Source organism: Ascaphus truei, chromosome 21, assembly GCF_040206685.1.
Source record: "Ascaphus truei isolate aAscTru1 chromosome 21, aAscTru1.hap1, whole genome shotgun sequence".
Classification (NCBI taxonomy): domain Eukaryota; kingdom Metazoa; phylum Chordata; class Amphibia; order Anura; family Ascaphidae; genus Ascaphus; species Ascaphus truei.
In genome coordinates this window covers 5,766,191-5,781,213 of record NC_134503.1, presented here as the reverse complement: position 1 = coordinate 5,781,213, position 15,023 = coordinate 5,766,191, and the positions used below count along the sequence as shown (strand labels likewise).

The following is a 15,023-nucleotide window of genomic DNA, read 5'->3' as shown; positions in this document are numbered from 1 at the left end:
GCACGTGTGCGTTTCAAACGCACACTGCTCTTTCCAGGGTATCCGCATCACTTGATTTATGACTCACGGCAGAACACACAAATGAAGAACCCTGTTGATCCAGGAAGAAATGGGATTACCAGCCAGGAAGGGATGTATTTCTCCCATTACGAGACACCATTGAATGACGTGTCACTGGGGGGTTTTTGTTGGCCTTCGCCTGGATCAAAATACTTATCCTATATTTTGTATTTAATCTAAATTTAACAGGTTGATATAAGAGGTTTGAAGCATGGGGTCTCTGGGGCTGAACTGCTTTGATTTCAATTCCGGTGATCCCCTGCTACCTTGGAGGGGGTACAGTATCTCTGAAGTGTAAATGTCCCGGTCACGCAGACCAATTGGATGATGTCATAGCTTCCTATAAGCCCACAGAACATTTACGCCGCTATTTTGATACTGCAATTAGCCCAGCCAGAGCTGCTACTGGTACCCACCCACGGCAAAGTTTCTCAGGAAGCAAATTGTCCCCGGAACGGAAACCACCATGGTTCAGCTCCGGAGACCACCGGCTTTCATCCGATTAGGAGACAAAAATAATCTGTTGCTTGGTGTGCTGCTTTAAAGCCAATGGAGTATGGTGTGAGGTTAAGTGGGCAAAATAGGTGGGCTCAGTCATTGTTTCCCGCCACCCAGTTCTAGGCTTCTCGCAGTGCACCATGCGATTGTAGAATAAAATTACTTCCCAGAACCCACATTTATTGGGTTGGGATTGGTCACTTGTGAGGCATCACTTTAGAGCAGGGGTGCCCAACTCCAGTCCTCATGAGCGCCCCCTAAAGAGTTCAGGTTTTCAGCTTCAGCACAGGTGGCTCAATCAGTTCCTGCTTCAGCACAGGTGGCTCAATTAGAGGCTCCCTCTGGCTGCACCACCTGTGCCGAGGCTGAATAACCTGACCTGCTTGGGGGGGAGGGACAGCTTGAGGACTGAAGGTTAGCACCCCTGACAAAGTGTTGTCAAATGTATTATATTGTACCCAACTTCTATATATTAAATCAAATAAAAGCTGTGACTAAGACGAGTCTAAAGTTGAGGGCATTAAATATATATTTGAATTAAACAGGAGTCCACTTACCCCACTTTAATATTGGCTGGAATTTGGGGCCAAATAATCTAATACACAATATTCTTTTAATTCCCAGATGCTTTATTTTTATTTTTTGAACCTGTTCTACCACAAACTCATAGCAGGGTCAGGCTGGAGGTTATAGATCTCTGGAAGACGGTCACATTATTAAGCAAACGGTTGGATCACTGAGTGCGGGGGTTGCACACGCGCCAAGTAAACAGACTAAGAACATTTTCACCCACAAGTAGCCTTGTGGCAATTTTATTATATAGAGTGTAAAATGCAACTGGCAGATGAATAAGACATCTCTCTGTAACATACTCGATATCATCCAAATCGGGAGTTTTTTTTTTTTTTTAATAGTTAAACATTTTTAGGCATAAAAGGAAATAAAAGTAAGTTCCCCCTCCCCCCTTCAAAAAAAAAAACCAAAATGGAATGTTCCCATGAGTTAACTTTAAACGCACACGCAAAAAAAAACTAGCTTGAATTCAGTTTTCGGTCAAAAATACAGGTAATCTGTACAAGAAAAAAAAACTACAAACATTCAAAATCATATCCCTTTTATTAAATCATTTTTTAGCACATACTGTGGTTAATACTAGGTTTTTATTTCTTTTCTATGGTAAATTTGACAATTAGATAAGAAAATATTTAAAACAAACAAAAAAGAAAAAACCCTGGAATTAAAAAATAGTTACTATGATTCTTTTGAAACTTTTCCATACTGTTAAGTGTTTCCACAGTGTTTGCGTTAAAGATTCGAACAGCTGATTTATTCATATTAAAAATAATAGTATTTATATTTGACAGCACAAAAGAAGGTCATTTTCCTGTTATAACTTGGATGTCTGCTATACAGAGGCAACAAAATACATGATAATCCACAATGCTTTTAAAAAAATGCACCTCCCTGCTCTGCAAGAACGGCCTGCGATGGATTGCTCCGCAATGCACTGCAGGCCTCCCTGGCAGAGAAAGAGTTAACAATCGATTTTTATATTAACCCTTCAAAACCCTAGGTATTATACAAAGCCTACAAAATATGACCCGGCTCCCCCCCCACCCCCCCCTCACCCACAATACTTGTCTCATGAAACAGATTCAAATATCCGGTATTGACTATTCATAACCAGTTAACACGAATTGTTAATTTCTCTTAAAAACAAAGAAAACAGAAAAATGCAATAAAACCAAAAATTCATAATACAAGAAAATTAGACGTAAAACATTTAATGAATTTACAGTTAAGAATATTTAAATACAGGTCGTTTTAAAAATTGCAGTATTTGTGTACTCTTAGTTTTTATTTGATTTTTTTTTTTTTTAAATGATTATTTCGATCATTGTGATAAGACCTCCAAGCGGTATTGTTATAGACAGGAAAACACAATGTTACCCCAAAAAAAAAAAAAAAAGAGAGATTGAGACAAAAACTGTGCAATATCAGCACCAGGGGGGAGGAGAGCGCTTACACAATGGACAATTTTAGTTTAATTTATCGCTCCGACTGCAAAAGAGAATTCATGTTAACACATTTTTTTTTTCTTCAAGGGTAGGAAACGAATACAAAGCAAGGAAAAAAAAATAATAAAGACTCCCAGCACATTTAAATCTTTAGTATATTATTGAATCCTGATTCTGAGCCAAGTTCAGTATAGATTTAACCCTAAAAACTAGTGTTTTACAAACAGAAAAAAAAAAAGTCTTCATCAAAAATAAAAAATAAAATAAAATAATAAAGTTTGCAAATCTAGAAAACAGTTACAAAATAAGCTTCTTCTGCGATGATTCCAAGGGAAACAAAAAATAAAATAAAACTTCGTCATCAACTGGAGAATTGTTCTACTGCTCCTGCAAGGAAGAGGTGAGAGGGGGGGGGGGGTCATTACAGGGGTGCACGGAGCAGAGGACGAGAGACAAAAAAACAGCCAGAACACACACAGAGGGGTGAAGAGCAGCAGATTTGGGACACCAGGTTGACATGCAGTGCCTAGCACCTAATAACTTCACTCAGACACTAGACTGTAAGGTCTTTGGGAGAGATCCGGTCTGTAAAATGTTCTGTCAAGTGCAGAAGATGCGATTAGGACTGTGCATGGGTGCTGGTCAGTTACTAGATCCCACAGACCAGGGGTGGCCAACTCCAGTCCTCAAGCGACACCAACAGGTCAGGCTTTCAGGCTCTCTCTGCTCCAGCACAGGTGGCTCAGTCAAAGACAGCCATCTGTGCTGGAGCTGCGACAGATTGAGCCACCTGTGCTGAAGCAGGGATAGCACGAAAACCTAACCTGTTGGTGGCCCTTGAGGACTGAAGCTGGCTAGCTCTGCCATAGATGCAATGTAAAAAAAAGTCTCTGTTGCCCACATTGTGCTACCTGCTTCAGGTTCTGCCATACAGCTGTAAACCCATTACATGCGCTCTCCGACTTTCCGTTAGTGTAATTAGATTGATCCAAAATCATTCATATCACTTGGAAGACCTCTTCAGGTCTTTAACCCTCCCGCTGTGCAATTCCCTTTTTCTTTTTAACCTTAATCACTTTGGTGCCAAGTGAGGCTACAAATCATTGCTTTGAGAATGTACTGCAGACCCCTGGAGCAGCAGAGGTTGGCGACAGATGGAAATTATAGGGAGAAGGGGCATCGTAGAAGCAACACTGGTTTTAAAAGTAAAAAACCCCATTTAGTTTAAATTCAGCTGTGTGTCCTTGGGAAGGTCATTTAATTTCCCAGGAACCGCAAACCAAAATAAATGGTTAACTCCGTTTTAAGGTTTAGCAATGCATGCCAGTACTGTGCAACATGGAGAACCCACGAGAGATTAGGTGATTTGTCCATGTTCACACACAGGCAGGAATTGAGCACTCAACTTATGTCTTCCAAGACCTTAACCACACCACCATGTCCTTCTCTCCCGCGGCTCAAACAGCCAAGCAAGGAAGAAGCTACACGCAGACACACACCTTCATGCAGAGGTCAGACAGCACATGCACGGGAAGGCTGGGCTCTACTGACCTGGCTGTGGGTCTGAGTTTGCCCCAATGTCTGTCCATAATAAGCAGCCTGCTGTCTGTAATACTCTGCCCATGCCATTGTGTAGTCCGGTTGTGAGCTTGGCTGGGAGGTGGCGCTGGCAGCTTGATCTGAAGTGGTGGGGAAAGGGGTGGGGGGGGGGGGGGGGAGGCAGCGAGAGAGAGAGATAGAAGTGTAATTTATAAGTAACCCCATGAGAGTGATCGTCAGTAAAGATGGGGAGGAGAGAGAGGGTGTGGCCGGGAGAGCTAATAGAGACTCATCCACACAGGTTCCATCCACACAGGACTCAGAACACCTCATGCTGCAGCAGAATTCTTTATGGAGCACGACTACACACATTCAACCACAAGCCCCTTTCCTGTGTTAACCCCTTCTGCGTTGCAATATATTGCAGGAACCCACGGGGTTCATCCCAGGAGCCAACCCTGGTTCTCTTAATACCGCTGCTCTACCCACAGCTACACTCTGTGGAAAGGGACTCACTCTGCTTCTTGTAATACTCCTCCCAGGCCTTGCTGTAATCGGGCTGAGCGTTTTGCTGCTGGCTCTGCTGTCCTGCAAACAGAAAAGGAAACCAGAACTTAACAGACGCAGAGACACGCAGAGACACACAGACAGCAATGGACACTGCTTGGTTCAACATGGGGCAAGGGGACCGTGACTTGCTCAAGGTTACAAGATCCAAATAGGGTTTATTCTCTAATTAGCCATTATGGTGACATTTACAGTACCTGCAACTTTAAAATTAAATACAGGCAGTCCTCGTTTTAGAACGCTTCGCTTTACAACAAATGGCTTATCTAACGCTATGCAATGCATACCTATATTCATTTTTACAACGCCAAAACGGCGTATCCAACGCTTTGCAATGTTATGTATGTATGTATGTATGTATGTACACATACACACACACACACACACAGTGTTCGACAAACCTATACATTTGCTCGCCCCGGGCGAGTGGATTTAACCCCCGGCCGAGTAAATATTGGCCCAAGCAGCACACGTTTGGTACTAGGTGGCGAGTAGATTTTTTTTGGTGATTTGTATCTCTCCCTCTCCCTCTCCCTCTCCCTCTCCCTCTCCCTCTCCCTCTCCCTCTCCCTCTCCCTCTCCCTCTCCCTCTCCCTCTCCCTCTCCATATATATAAATACACACACACAAATTCACATAAACAACATTGCAAAGCGTCGTAAGAGCGTATATATAATATTATACAATATAATATTATAATATATTATTTATTATGTTATATTATATATATATAATACAGTATATACACTATATAATTGATGCGTGTGCTGCATATCTTACTGCCTGCATAAAATATTTGGTGTATTTTAGTGTTAAAAATGCCTTCAGGAACAGAATCTTTCATTTAAACAGTGTTCCTATGGGAAAATGTGTTTCGCTTTACAACGTTTCGCTATCCAACGCCATTTTGAGTAACACATTGTGTCGGATAACCGAGGACTGCCTGTATAAGGGCAATATAATCAAGAATGGAGACTTGGCAGGAAGGCTATGGTGCGAAACTGCTCAAGGGGCAGTAAAGAATAACTACAGGAGGGCATTAGCAATACCTGCCTCACTCCAAAACAACATCACGGTGATTAGGAAACAGCGCCCCACTTAATCTCTTTCAAATAGCGGATCATGTAGCCTGCCTGACATCAGCTATAAACACATTTTATACCCACTATTTATCACTATAGATCATTGAGGATTTTGCAAGTGGGACATTAAAGTGATAAAAGTAAAAACAGATTGGAGGGGGGAAAAAAATAATAATAAAAATCTGGACCACGTTAGGTTTTTTTGGGTGAGGGGGAGAGAACAGCGAATGCAAGAACTTAATTAACAAAAAATAAATCCTTCCATACAATAAACCAGTTTCTTCACACGGCTTATTCCACCGGTATCTCTGACCAATGAAACATTCGTACTAGTGCCAAATAAGCGCAGAAAGTGGAACGCGGTAATGTAACAGAAAGGGGTTTTAATATCGGCAACAGTTGGGGGCCAACACTAACCCTTTCAGTGCTGACCAGCAACAAACTCCAGCGCACAAAGGGTTAAGAAGGTGGGGACATGAAGTTGGCATTAGAGAGATGCAGCCAGAGGAGGCGGGGTCAAAGTTGACCAATGCCACAAGTCAGGCCTCCGTCCCTTTGTGACTGGCTCAGGGTCACTCAGAGTGCCCACCTGCTAATTCTCACAGAAAGGGCCTCCTTCAAAGCCCTTTCTTCTCCAGTCATTGAGGGACACGCCACTTAATGGACTGCATGCCGGGCTGTTTTACCTCATTGGACACTTTATATAGGAGGTGAAAGGGGGGTGGGGGGAGGAGGCAATAAAACCTAAAATGTTTAGATCACTTCTTGGGATGAGAGTGGGAGGAGGACAGAGTCGCTGAATTTGTTCACAAGTTGGGCGCTGGCGGCAGGCTGCTCACAGTAAGATTGATGTAACAATGAGAGGGGCGCTCTCCCTCCCCCCCCCCCCAAAACAAAACCCACCACACCACCACAAGGAGGATCTAGACCGTCAAAAACACATTTCCCCCAACTGGCTTATTACAGCCTTCCCGCTGGGAAACCCGGTTTGTTATTTGTATGACAGCTGTGGTTTGTATACAATATTTTAGAATTACTGCCAATCTTTACGAATGGTTCCTGACGCCCTGAACTGGTCTATATCATCTGCAAGAGTTCAAACGCGTGCAGGGCTACGTAAATCTTGGGGCTCATCTTCCCAATAACGCCTTCACTGCCACAGGGGTTAGAAACGCATCTCTCCACCAGCGGGGCGGTTAGAAGAGAGGCCATGACAGGGGTGACCAACTGCAGACCTCAAGGGCCACCAACAGGTCAGGTTTAAAGCATATCCCTGCTTCAGCACAGGTAGTTCAATCACTTGTTCAGTCAAAGTCCTGAAGCAGGAATATCCCTAAAGTCTCAAAACATCGGAAAAAAAACTATTTGTGTTTTGGAGAACCAGATGAAAACCCATGGCAATATGGGTTTATACAGTTTTCATAGCTAGACCTTGCAAGGCAACCCAAACTCCTATAAAAGAACATGGCAAAGAACAGCCCTGGTCTTAAAAACATCCCTCACTATAACAGCCCTGGTCTTAAAAAACATCCCTCACTATAACAACCACCTGGGCTTCATTTCCCCGCTCTGCAAGTCTGATGACTGGCTCACATCCCTTTGACCGAAATATGTTCTTCTCTGCTCACACAATACAAGGTGTGTACCATCTATTCTGGCTGCATACATAGCAACACCCAACATGGCTCATCTGTATAACGGTGAGGAGCCGGAGCGTAGGTGGAACTAAAGAAAGATGTAAATGCCAATTTCACCTTGGAAACGGAATAGAAAAATGAGATGGAACAAGGGAGCGAGTACGTGGACATTTTAGTGCAAAGATATGCAACAGCACTGGCAGGCCTCCTCACACTGCAGTGCTTTGGGAAAGGGTAACCGGGCTCCCTATTCCTTCAGGTTTGGCGGTGCTTGCAAACCAATGTGGCATGTAAAGTGCGTAGATCAGGGTTTCTCCAGCCCGGATCACAGAGCTTTTGATCAGGTGATATTCAAGCGGTGGATTAACTTCATTATTACAAAGCCAGGTTCAACACAAAGCAAAATGATCAAACTTGTTGAAGGTTAACCGCTGAATGACATTGGCCATCTTCAGGGTCCTGTATGGTGCAAACAGGATTATATTGACCGCATGCCGACTAGTGACCATACATACCCATGTTAAAAAATAAATTGCGTGCGTGCTTATATAAACATACGTGTGTGTACATACACACGTGTGTGCGTGCGTTACAGAGTAGATGAGGTTGAAAAAAAGACGTACGTCCATCAAGTTCAACCTATGCTAAATTTAAACAGATACTTTATCCTATATCTATACTTACTTATTGATCCAGGGGAAGGCAAACAAAAAACCCCAGTGACATATCATCCAATGATATCTCATAAGGGGAAAAATAAATTCCTTTCTGACTCCAAGAATTGACAATCAGATTACTCCCTGGATCAACATCCTTCCCATGTTCACTTATTTGGTATATCTCTGTATACCTTTCCTTTCTAAAAAGATGTCCAACCTTTTTTTTTTAACAAATCTATTGAATCTGCCATCACAGTCTCCATGGGTAATGAATTCCACATTGTAACTGCCCTTACTGTAAAGATCCCTTTCCTTTGTTACTGGAGAAATCTCCTTTCCTCCAACCTTAAGGGATGGCCCCGAGTCCTTTGTACTGTCCGTGGGATCAATAGTTCTTTTGAAAGCTCCCTGTACATATTTGTATACAGTTATCATATCCCCTCTTAGATGCCTCTTTTCTAATGTAAATAAATCTAATTTAGCTAGCCTCATAAATTAGATTGTCCATCCCCTTTATTAATTTGGTGGCTCTTCTGCACTCTCTCTAGTTCCATAATGTCTTTTCTAAGGAGTGGTGCCCAAAATTGTACTCTATATTCAAGGTGTGGTCTTACCAATGCTTTGTAAAGGGGCATAATTGTGTTTACTTCCCTTCCATCGCCAGTTTAATGCAATATAAGATATTGTTTGCCTTTCCAGCTACTGCATGACTTTGGGCACTATTGCTAAGCCTGCTGTCTACAAGCACTCCTAAATCCTTCTTTATCAAGGATTCCCCCAATTTATCCGCATTTAATTTGTAAGTCGCCTGTTTATTCTTGCTTCACAAATGCATAACCTTACATGTATCTGTATTAAACCTCAACTGCTATTTACCTGCCCAAGTTTCTAGTCTCTCCAAGTCCTTCTGGAGAGAAATTACATCCTGCTCCGATTGTACTACCTTACACAAATTTAGTATCATCAGCAAAGATAGAGACTTTGCTCTCGATGCCAACCTCGAGGTCACTAAACAAGTTAAAAAGCAGGGGTCCCCGTACCGATCCCTGAGGCACTCCACTCACGAGCTTAGCCCAAAGTGAAAAAGTTTCATTTATGACAACCCTCTGTTGTCTATCCTTCAACCAGTTTTCAATCCAGGTGCAAATATTTTTACGGAGTCCAATTTGCTTTATTTTGTACACCAACCTCGTGTGGAACCGTATCAAAATCTAAGTAGACCACATCAACTGCATTACCCTGTTCTAAATTCCTACTTACCTCCTCAAAGAAACAAATGAGGTTAGTTTGGCATGATCTATCCTTCATAAATCCATACTATTACTAATAATTTGTTTTTCCATTAGGTATTCCTGAATATTATCCAGTATTAAACCTTCAAGTAGTTTCCCCACTATTGAAGTCAGGCTTACAGGTCTGTAATTCCCCGGTTGTGATCTAGCACCCTTTTTAAATATAGACACCACATCTGCTTTACGCCAATCTTGTGGTACTGAGCCTGTGTAAATGGTGTCCTTGAATATTAAATGTAATGGTTTGGCTATTACTGAGTTTAACTCCTTGAGAACTCTTGGATGTATGCCTTGGGGGCCAGGTGCCTTATTTACTTTTAATTTTTTCAAGACGCCTATGAACTACTTCTTCCTCAGTTAATCAATTGTTCATTAATATGGAGGTTGTGGCTTCCTCCTGCGGAACTACTATTGCAATTGATTCTTCCCTGGTATACACAGAGGCAAATAATTTGTTTAATGTCTCTGCTTTTTCCTTATCTCCAATAATCTGCCTGCCCATCTCACACTGAAAGGGTCTTATATATTTTCTTTTCTCATTTTTTTTGTTAAGGTACATTGAATAACTTTTTAGGGTTGATCTTACTTTCTATTGCAATCCTGTTTTCATTATCCATTTTTGCTAATTTGATTGCCCTTTTGCAATTTTTGTTGCATTCCTTATAATTCTGATACGATGTCTCCGTTCCTTCTGACTTAAAGAATCTAAACGCCTTCCTCCTCTTGTCCATTTCCTCCCCTAACTGTTTATTTAGCCACATTGGTTTTGACTTATTTCTTTTATACTTATTACCCAAGGGTATACACTGATGAGTGTGCTTTTCTAACAATGTTTTAAACACTGCCCATTTATCTTCTACATTTTTCCCTGCAAAAACATCATCCCATTGTATTACTACTAGATTAGACCTCAGTTTATTAAAATCTGTCTTTCTAACGTTTAAGGTCTTTGTTAAACCCAAGTACTGTCATCTGTGACAATTTATTTCAAATGAGATCATGTTATGATCACTGTTACCCAAATGTTCCAGGACTTTAATATTTGATATTACTTCTACATTGTTTGATATGACCAAATCCAGTATTGCCCCTCTCCTAGTTGGTTCCTCAATAATTTGGGCCATATAATGGTGTTTAAGTACCCCCAAAAACCTGTTTCCTTTTGTTGTAATGCTAATCTCATTGCCCCAGTCTATGTCTGGATAATTAAAATCACCCATTATGCAAACATGACCCAGTTTTGATGCTTCCTCAATCTCACAGGTATTTGGTGGTTTATAGCATATCCCTACAAATATTTTCTTTATACTTTTACCTCCACTGCCAATTTCTATCCACAAGATCTCTGCATTTTCATCATTCCCGTCATAAACATCTTCCCTTATAGGTTCTAGATCCGGTTTAACATAAGCATACTCCACCTCTTCTATTTGCTCGATCCTTCCGAAAAAGGGAATAACCCTCTAAATTAACTGTCCAGTCAGGAGTTTCATCCCACCATGTTTCAGTAATGCCTATGATATCATACTGCTCCCTTGCAGCTATTAATTTAAGCTCCCCCATTTTAATCTGCCAGGCTTCTTGCATTAGCAAGTATGCATTTAAGTTTTTTTTTCAGCCTGTACTATTATCTTATCTGCTCCTTCCTTTCTGCGCCCACTTGGTTTAGTCTTTAGAAGTTTTTTTTAGTATTATCTGTATTTACTATGAGTGTCTCACTGCTTGTCAAACTCGCACTTGCCCCCATTCTACCTCCATAACCCCTTGTTTCCTCATCTATTCTATTTAGTTCGTTATCCGTTTCATTCCCCTCCCCCCATCATCCTAGTTTAAAAGCTCCTCCAACCTTTTTAGCATTCTCCCCCCAGCACAGAAGATCCCTCTTCATTGAGGTGCAATCCGTCACTAGAATATAGTTGGCACCTCTCAGAAAAGGAGAACCAGTGCTCTAAAAACCAAAACCCTCCTTCCTGCACCACTTTTAGCAATGCATTAACCTCCCTGATCTCTGACTGTCTCCCTGCGGTAGCGCATGGCACTGGTAGTATTTCAGAAAATTCTACCTTGGAGGTCCTTGCCTTAAGCTTTTCGCCTAGATCCCTGAAATCATTTTTTTAGGACCCTCCATCTTTTTCTAACTGTCATTGGTGCCAATATGTACCAAGACCGCCGAGTCAATCCCAGACCCTCCCAACAATCTGTCTACCCGATCCACAATGTGCCAAACCCGAGCACCCGGAAGGCAACAAACAGTTCGGTTCATGCGGTCCCGGCAACAGATTGCCCTATCTACCTTCCTAATAATGATGGAGTCCCCTACCACCACAATCTTTCTTGGTATCTGAGCATCCCGTGTCCCCTCTGTGCTGGAGGAACGATTCCCCTGGCTGCTAGAGGAACCAGTCTCCCCCAGCCTTGCCATTTCTGCCCTGAAACTCCCAATATCTTCACTATATATGGCAAATCTATTGGGATGGGTCAGCTCAGAACTGGCCTGCCTCTCCCTATTGCCCCTGCTTCCCCTTCTGTTACCCAGCTACCTACTTGCTCCTCTAACAACGCCACCATCTGCACCACTAGTCGAAGCAAGGGACTGCTCAGTGAGCTCTACCCTTTCAAGATTGTCAATGTCCCTCAATATTGCAAGTTTCCTCTTCAGATCAGCAATCGCTGACTCTAAAGAGACCACATGCTCACACTTCTCACTGCTGTATGCTCCATGGAACAGCTGCTCCAAGTGCACATACATGTGGCAAGATGTGCATTGAGTGGCATTTTCAATCCTGCTCATTATAGAAATTATGAAGTTTATAAGTCCTAACAATAAACTGTACTTCAATATTTTATTCCTTGTTCAAACTCCTTCTGGTTCTAACTGCACACTTAATTCAAGTGCACACACACACACACACACACACACACACACACACACAATTTTTATTTTGTAACATGGGCATCAATCGCCTAGTTTTCTATATAGATTCGTCTTGTCTTCCATTGGGACAGCTTATCTAAAAGCTGTTATACTGAGAATCCTTATCCCCACAGAATTATTTTCCCACAGTCCTGTGAAACGTTTCCATCGTTCTCCCATACGGGGCGTGTCACTCACCTGGAACCTGCTGCCCGGGTTGTTGCCACGCCTGGTAAGTGCTACCCCAACCCTGTGTTACAAACGCCTGAGGACCACTGCAGAGGGAGAGAGGGGAGTCAGATGGGAGGTGTACGTGCTGCTTTATGTGATATGGTTAAAGAAGAAGCGGCCCTGTCGCTTACTCTGCCTATCCCAATATAATGGTCTGGAGGTATTGGATCTGGCAGTTTAAATACCTGCTCCTTACAAATGTTGTCAAAATCTGTGTTGCAGACCCCCACTGGCAGCTATAAGGGGCTCTAGAGATCCAACACCGACTGGGAGGGTGCAGAGCAGACGCTGGCCTTACCATTGCCTGCATACTAATGGGGAACTTTAAAAGGATCCCTTCATCTGTTGCGGTGTCGCAACCTGCACTCCACAAAATAATGCACAAGGATTGCATCCCTGCTCCACACGTGGGCAAACGCAACACAGATACTCAAGTGGCAAGGGAGTAAAGGGGCGATTTTGCCCCTTAACTGCACAGCACGCAGTTTGTGTTCTGCCGTTTAACTTGGGGGTCTAGCAACTGCACCAAAAAACAACTAAATCCCCCCTGAAAGAGCAGAGCAATAACCAACTAGTGAACTGCCACCCCTTTGCTCAAAAGCATAATACTGTACAGCGCTTTACGTCACTAGATGACATTGTGCAAACCCCAAGCTGGCGGAGCGGCCACTTACTTTTGATGAGGTGTCGCGTGTGCCTGGCTGAAAGGACTCTGCCCGAAGCTGCTCGGAGCCCCGATCGCTGTGCCCTGGACGTGGAAAAGAAGATTGCACTGAGGGAGCAGTCGCAGGCCTGCAAGGCATCTGCACACAATGGGAACGCCAAGACCGCGTCTCATTACAGAGTCGTTTGCGTCTAGTGCCGGCCGCCAAAATCAGCCAAGACATGCAACACGGCCCTATAAAGTCCCTAAACAAACCCTAAAGCTGCATGCCCTCCAGCAATGATACTACGAGGCAAGAAGAACGCTCCTGCTTTGTTTAGATTACAGCACGTTCATGTGTGGCACGTCACTTGCCTTGTGTATAATTGGCACACTAGAAAGAAACCGTAGCGGAGAAGACTGGTGCAGCAGATACCGCCGTTGTGGTCTTTCAGTGAAGTATTCTATGTTAAGTAGAAGTTAACGGGAAGATCAGAACCATTTGGGCCACCTTGTCTGAGGTGTTTACAACAGATGGGGTCAAATGGGGCCTGCCCATTTAGGATCGCATTGTGGTTCCAAGCATGGGATATCCAAAGCATGTCTGAATTCCCCTTGCTGTATTAGCCCCTGCCACCTCTGTTGGGAAGCCATGCCATGCAGCCACCCCCTTTTCTGTGATGTACGCTCGCATTTCCCTTAGCCTGCCACCCTCCCCCTGCGCCCACACGCCCCGACATACCCCCACTTTCTCATCGATGAGATGTCTGGCCAGCTCAATCTGCTGTGGGACGCCCCGGATGGTGAATATCCTGACACTGGGGTCTGTGTTGGGAGGGGGGTTTCTCTGGAGCTCCACATGGGCCCCCGATTGCTGGTTTATGCTCTTGATATTTTCACCGCCTGCGGGACAGAGAATGGAGACGAGAACAATGCATTATTACAGGGTGGCTCAACTTCAGCCCTCAAGGCCCTCCTTCCCCCAGCAGGTTAGGATGTCCCAGCTTCAGCACAGGTGACTCAGTCTGACAGCCACTGATTGAGAAGTTAAAGAACATAAACATGGTGATGGGCCATGGACCAGCCCCGTGCATTAACCAATCTGATGCAATTCCACTGTTCTTCCCTCAAATGTTCAAGGAGAAGGTAAAACGAGGCTGTGCTTGTTTTGTGCGGAACACCTCCAGCCTGCTCGTCATTGCGGATCCGCTGCTGATAAAACGGAAGACTGCTTTGCTATGGAGCCGTCACCTAAATAACAACTGCAGTAATATTTAATACCCAGAGTTAAAACGTTACCTATTTTCCTACAAGATTCCTTTTCTACTATACACCTTTTAGGAGAACTGGAAATGTACTTTTCTAGCGCCTATGGAGATAGATATAGATATATAATAGCATTATATACCAACACCTCACTGAAGAGCACTTTCTATTCTAGAAGAAGGTTTAGAATAGGGGCCTATTCCAGTCCACAAGGGCCACCAACGGGTCAGGTTTGCAGGATATCCCTGCTTCAGCACAGGTGGCCCAATCCATCCCACCTTCAGCACGTGTGGCTCAGTCTTAGAGCCACCTGTGCTGAAGCAGGGATATCCCGAAAACCTGACCCATTGGTGGCTCTCAAGCACTGGAGTTGCTCACCCCTGGGTTAGAGGGAGGTGAAAGATCTTGTAAGCCGGAACCTTCACACCAACTGTGCAATCCATTAGAAAAGAGGACACGTGGAAACATATGGAGAGGGATGTTTAACCATCAAACCCAGTGAGCAGGGCACGGATAATGGATTAAAGCGTAGCCTCTGCCATACACCCATCCCAACTCTCCCCTCCTCCTGCTGCTCCACTACAAGCTGGTACAGAGGGAGAGACAGCAGGGGGCCC

At 43.6% G+C, this 15,023-nt stretch overlaps 1 protein-coding gene across 2 annotated transcripts in view; it reads right to left on the bottom strand.

The window, feature by feature from the left end:
- Positions 1-1,655: 1,655 nt before the first annotated feature.
- The window catches only part of FUBP3 (far upstream element binding protein 3), a 43,930-nt gene continuing 30,562 nt past the window's right edge, over positions 1,656-15,023 (bottom strand). The window contains exons 13-18 of one of the 2 annotated variants that reach the window (XM_075578693.1): positions 13,883-14,043; positions 13,172-13,245; positions 12,465-12,541; positions 4,632-4,703; positions 4,128-4,255; positions 1,656-2,963 (exon numbers count right to left, since the gene is read on the bottom strand). In XM_075578693.1, the coding sequence (XP_075434808.1) occupies positions 2,955-2,963; positions 4,128-4,255; positions 4,632-4,703; positions 12,465-12,541; positions 13,172-13,245; positions 13,883-14,043 (521 nt within the window). In that variant the 3' untranslated portion in view covers positions 1,656-2,954. The remainder of the gene's footprint in view (positions 2,964-4,127; positions 4,256-4,631; positions 4,704-12,464; positions 12,542-13,171; positions 13,246-13,882; positions 14,044-15,023) is intronic. The other variant, XM_075578694.1, reaches the window with a different exon arrangement.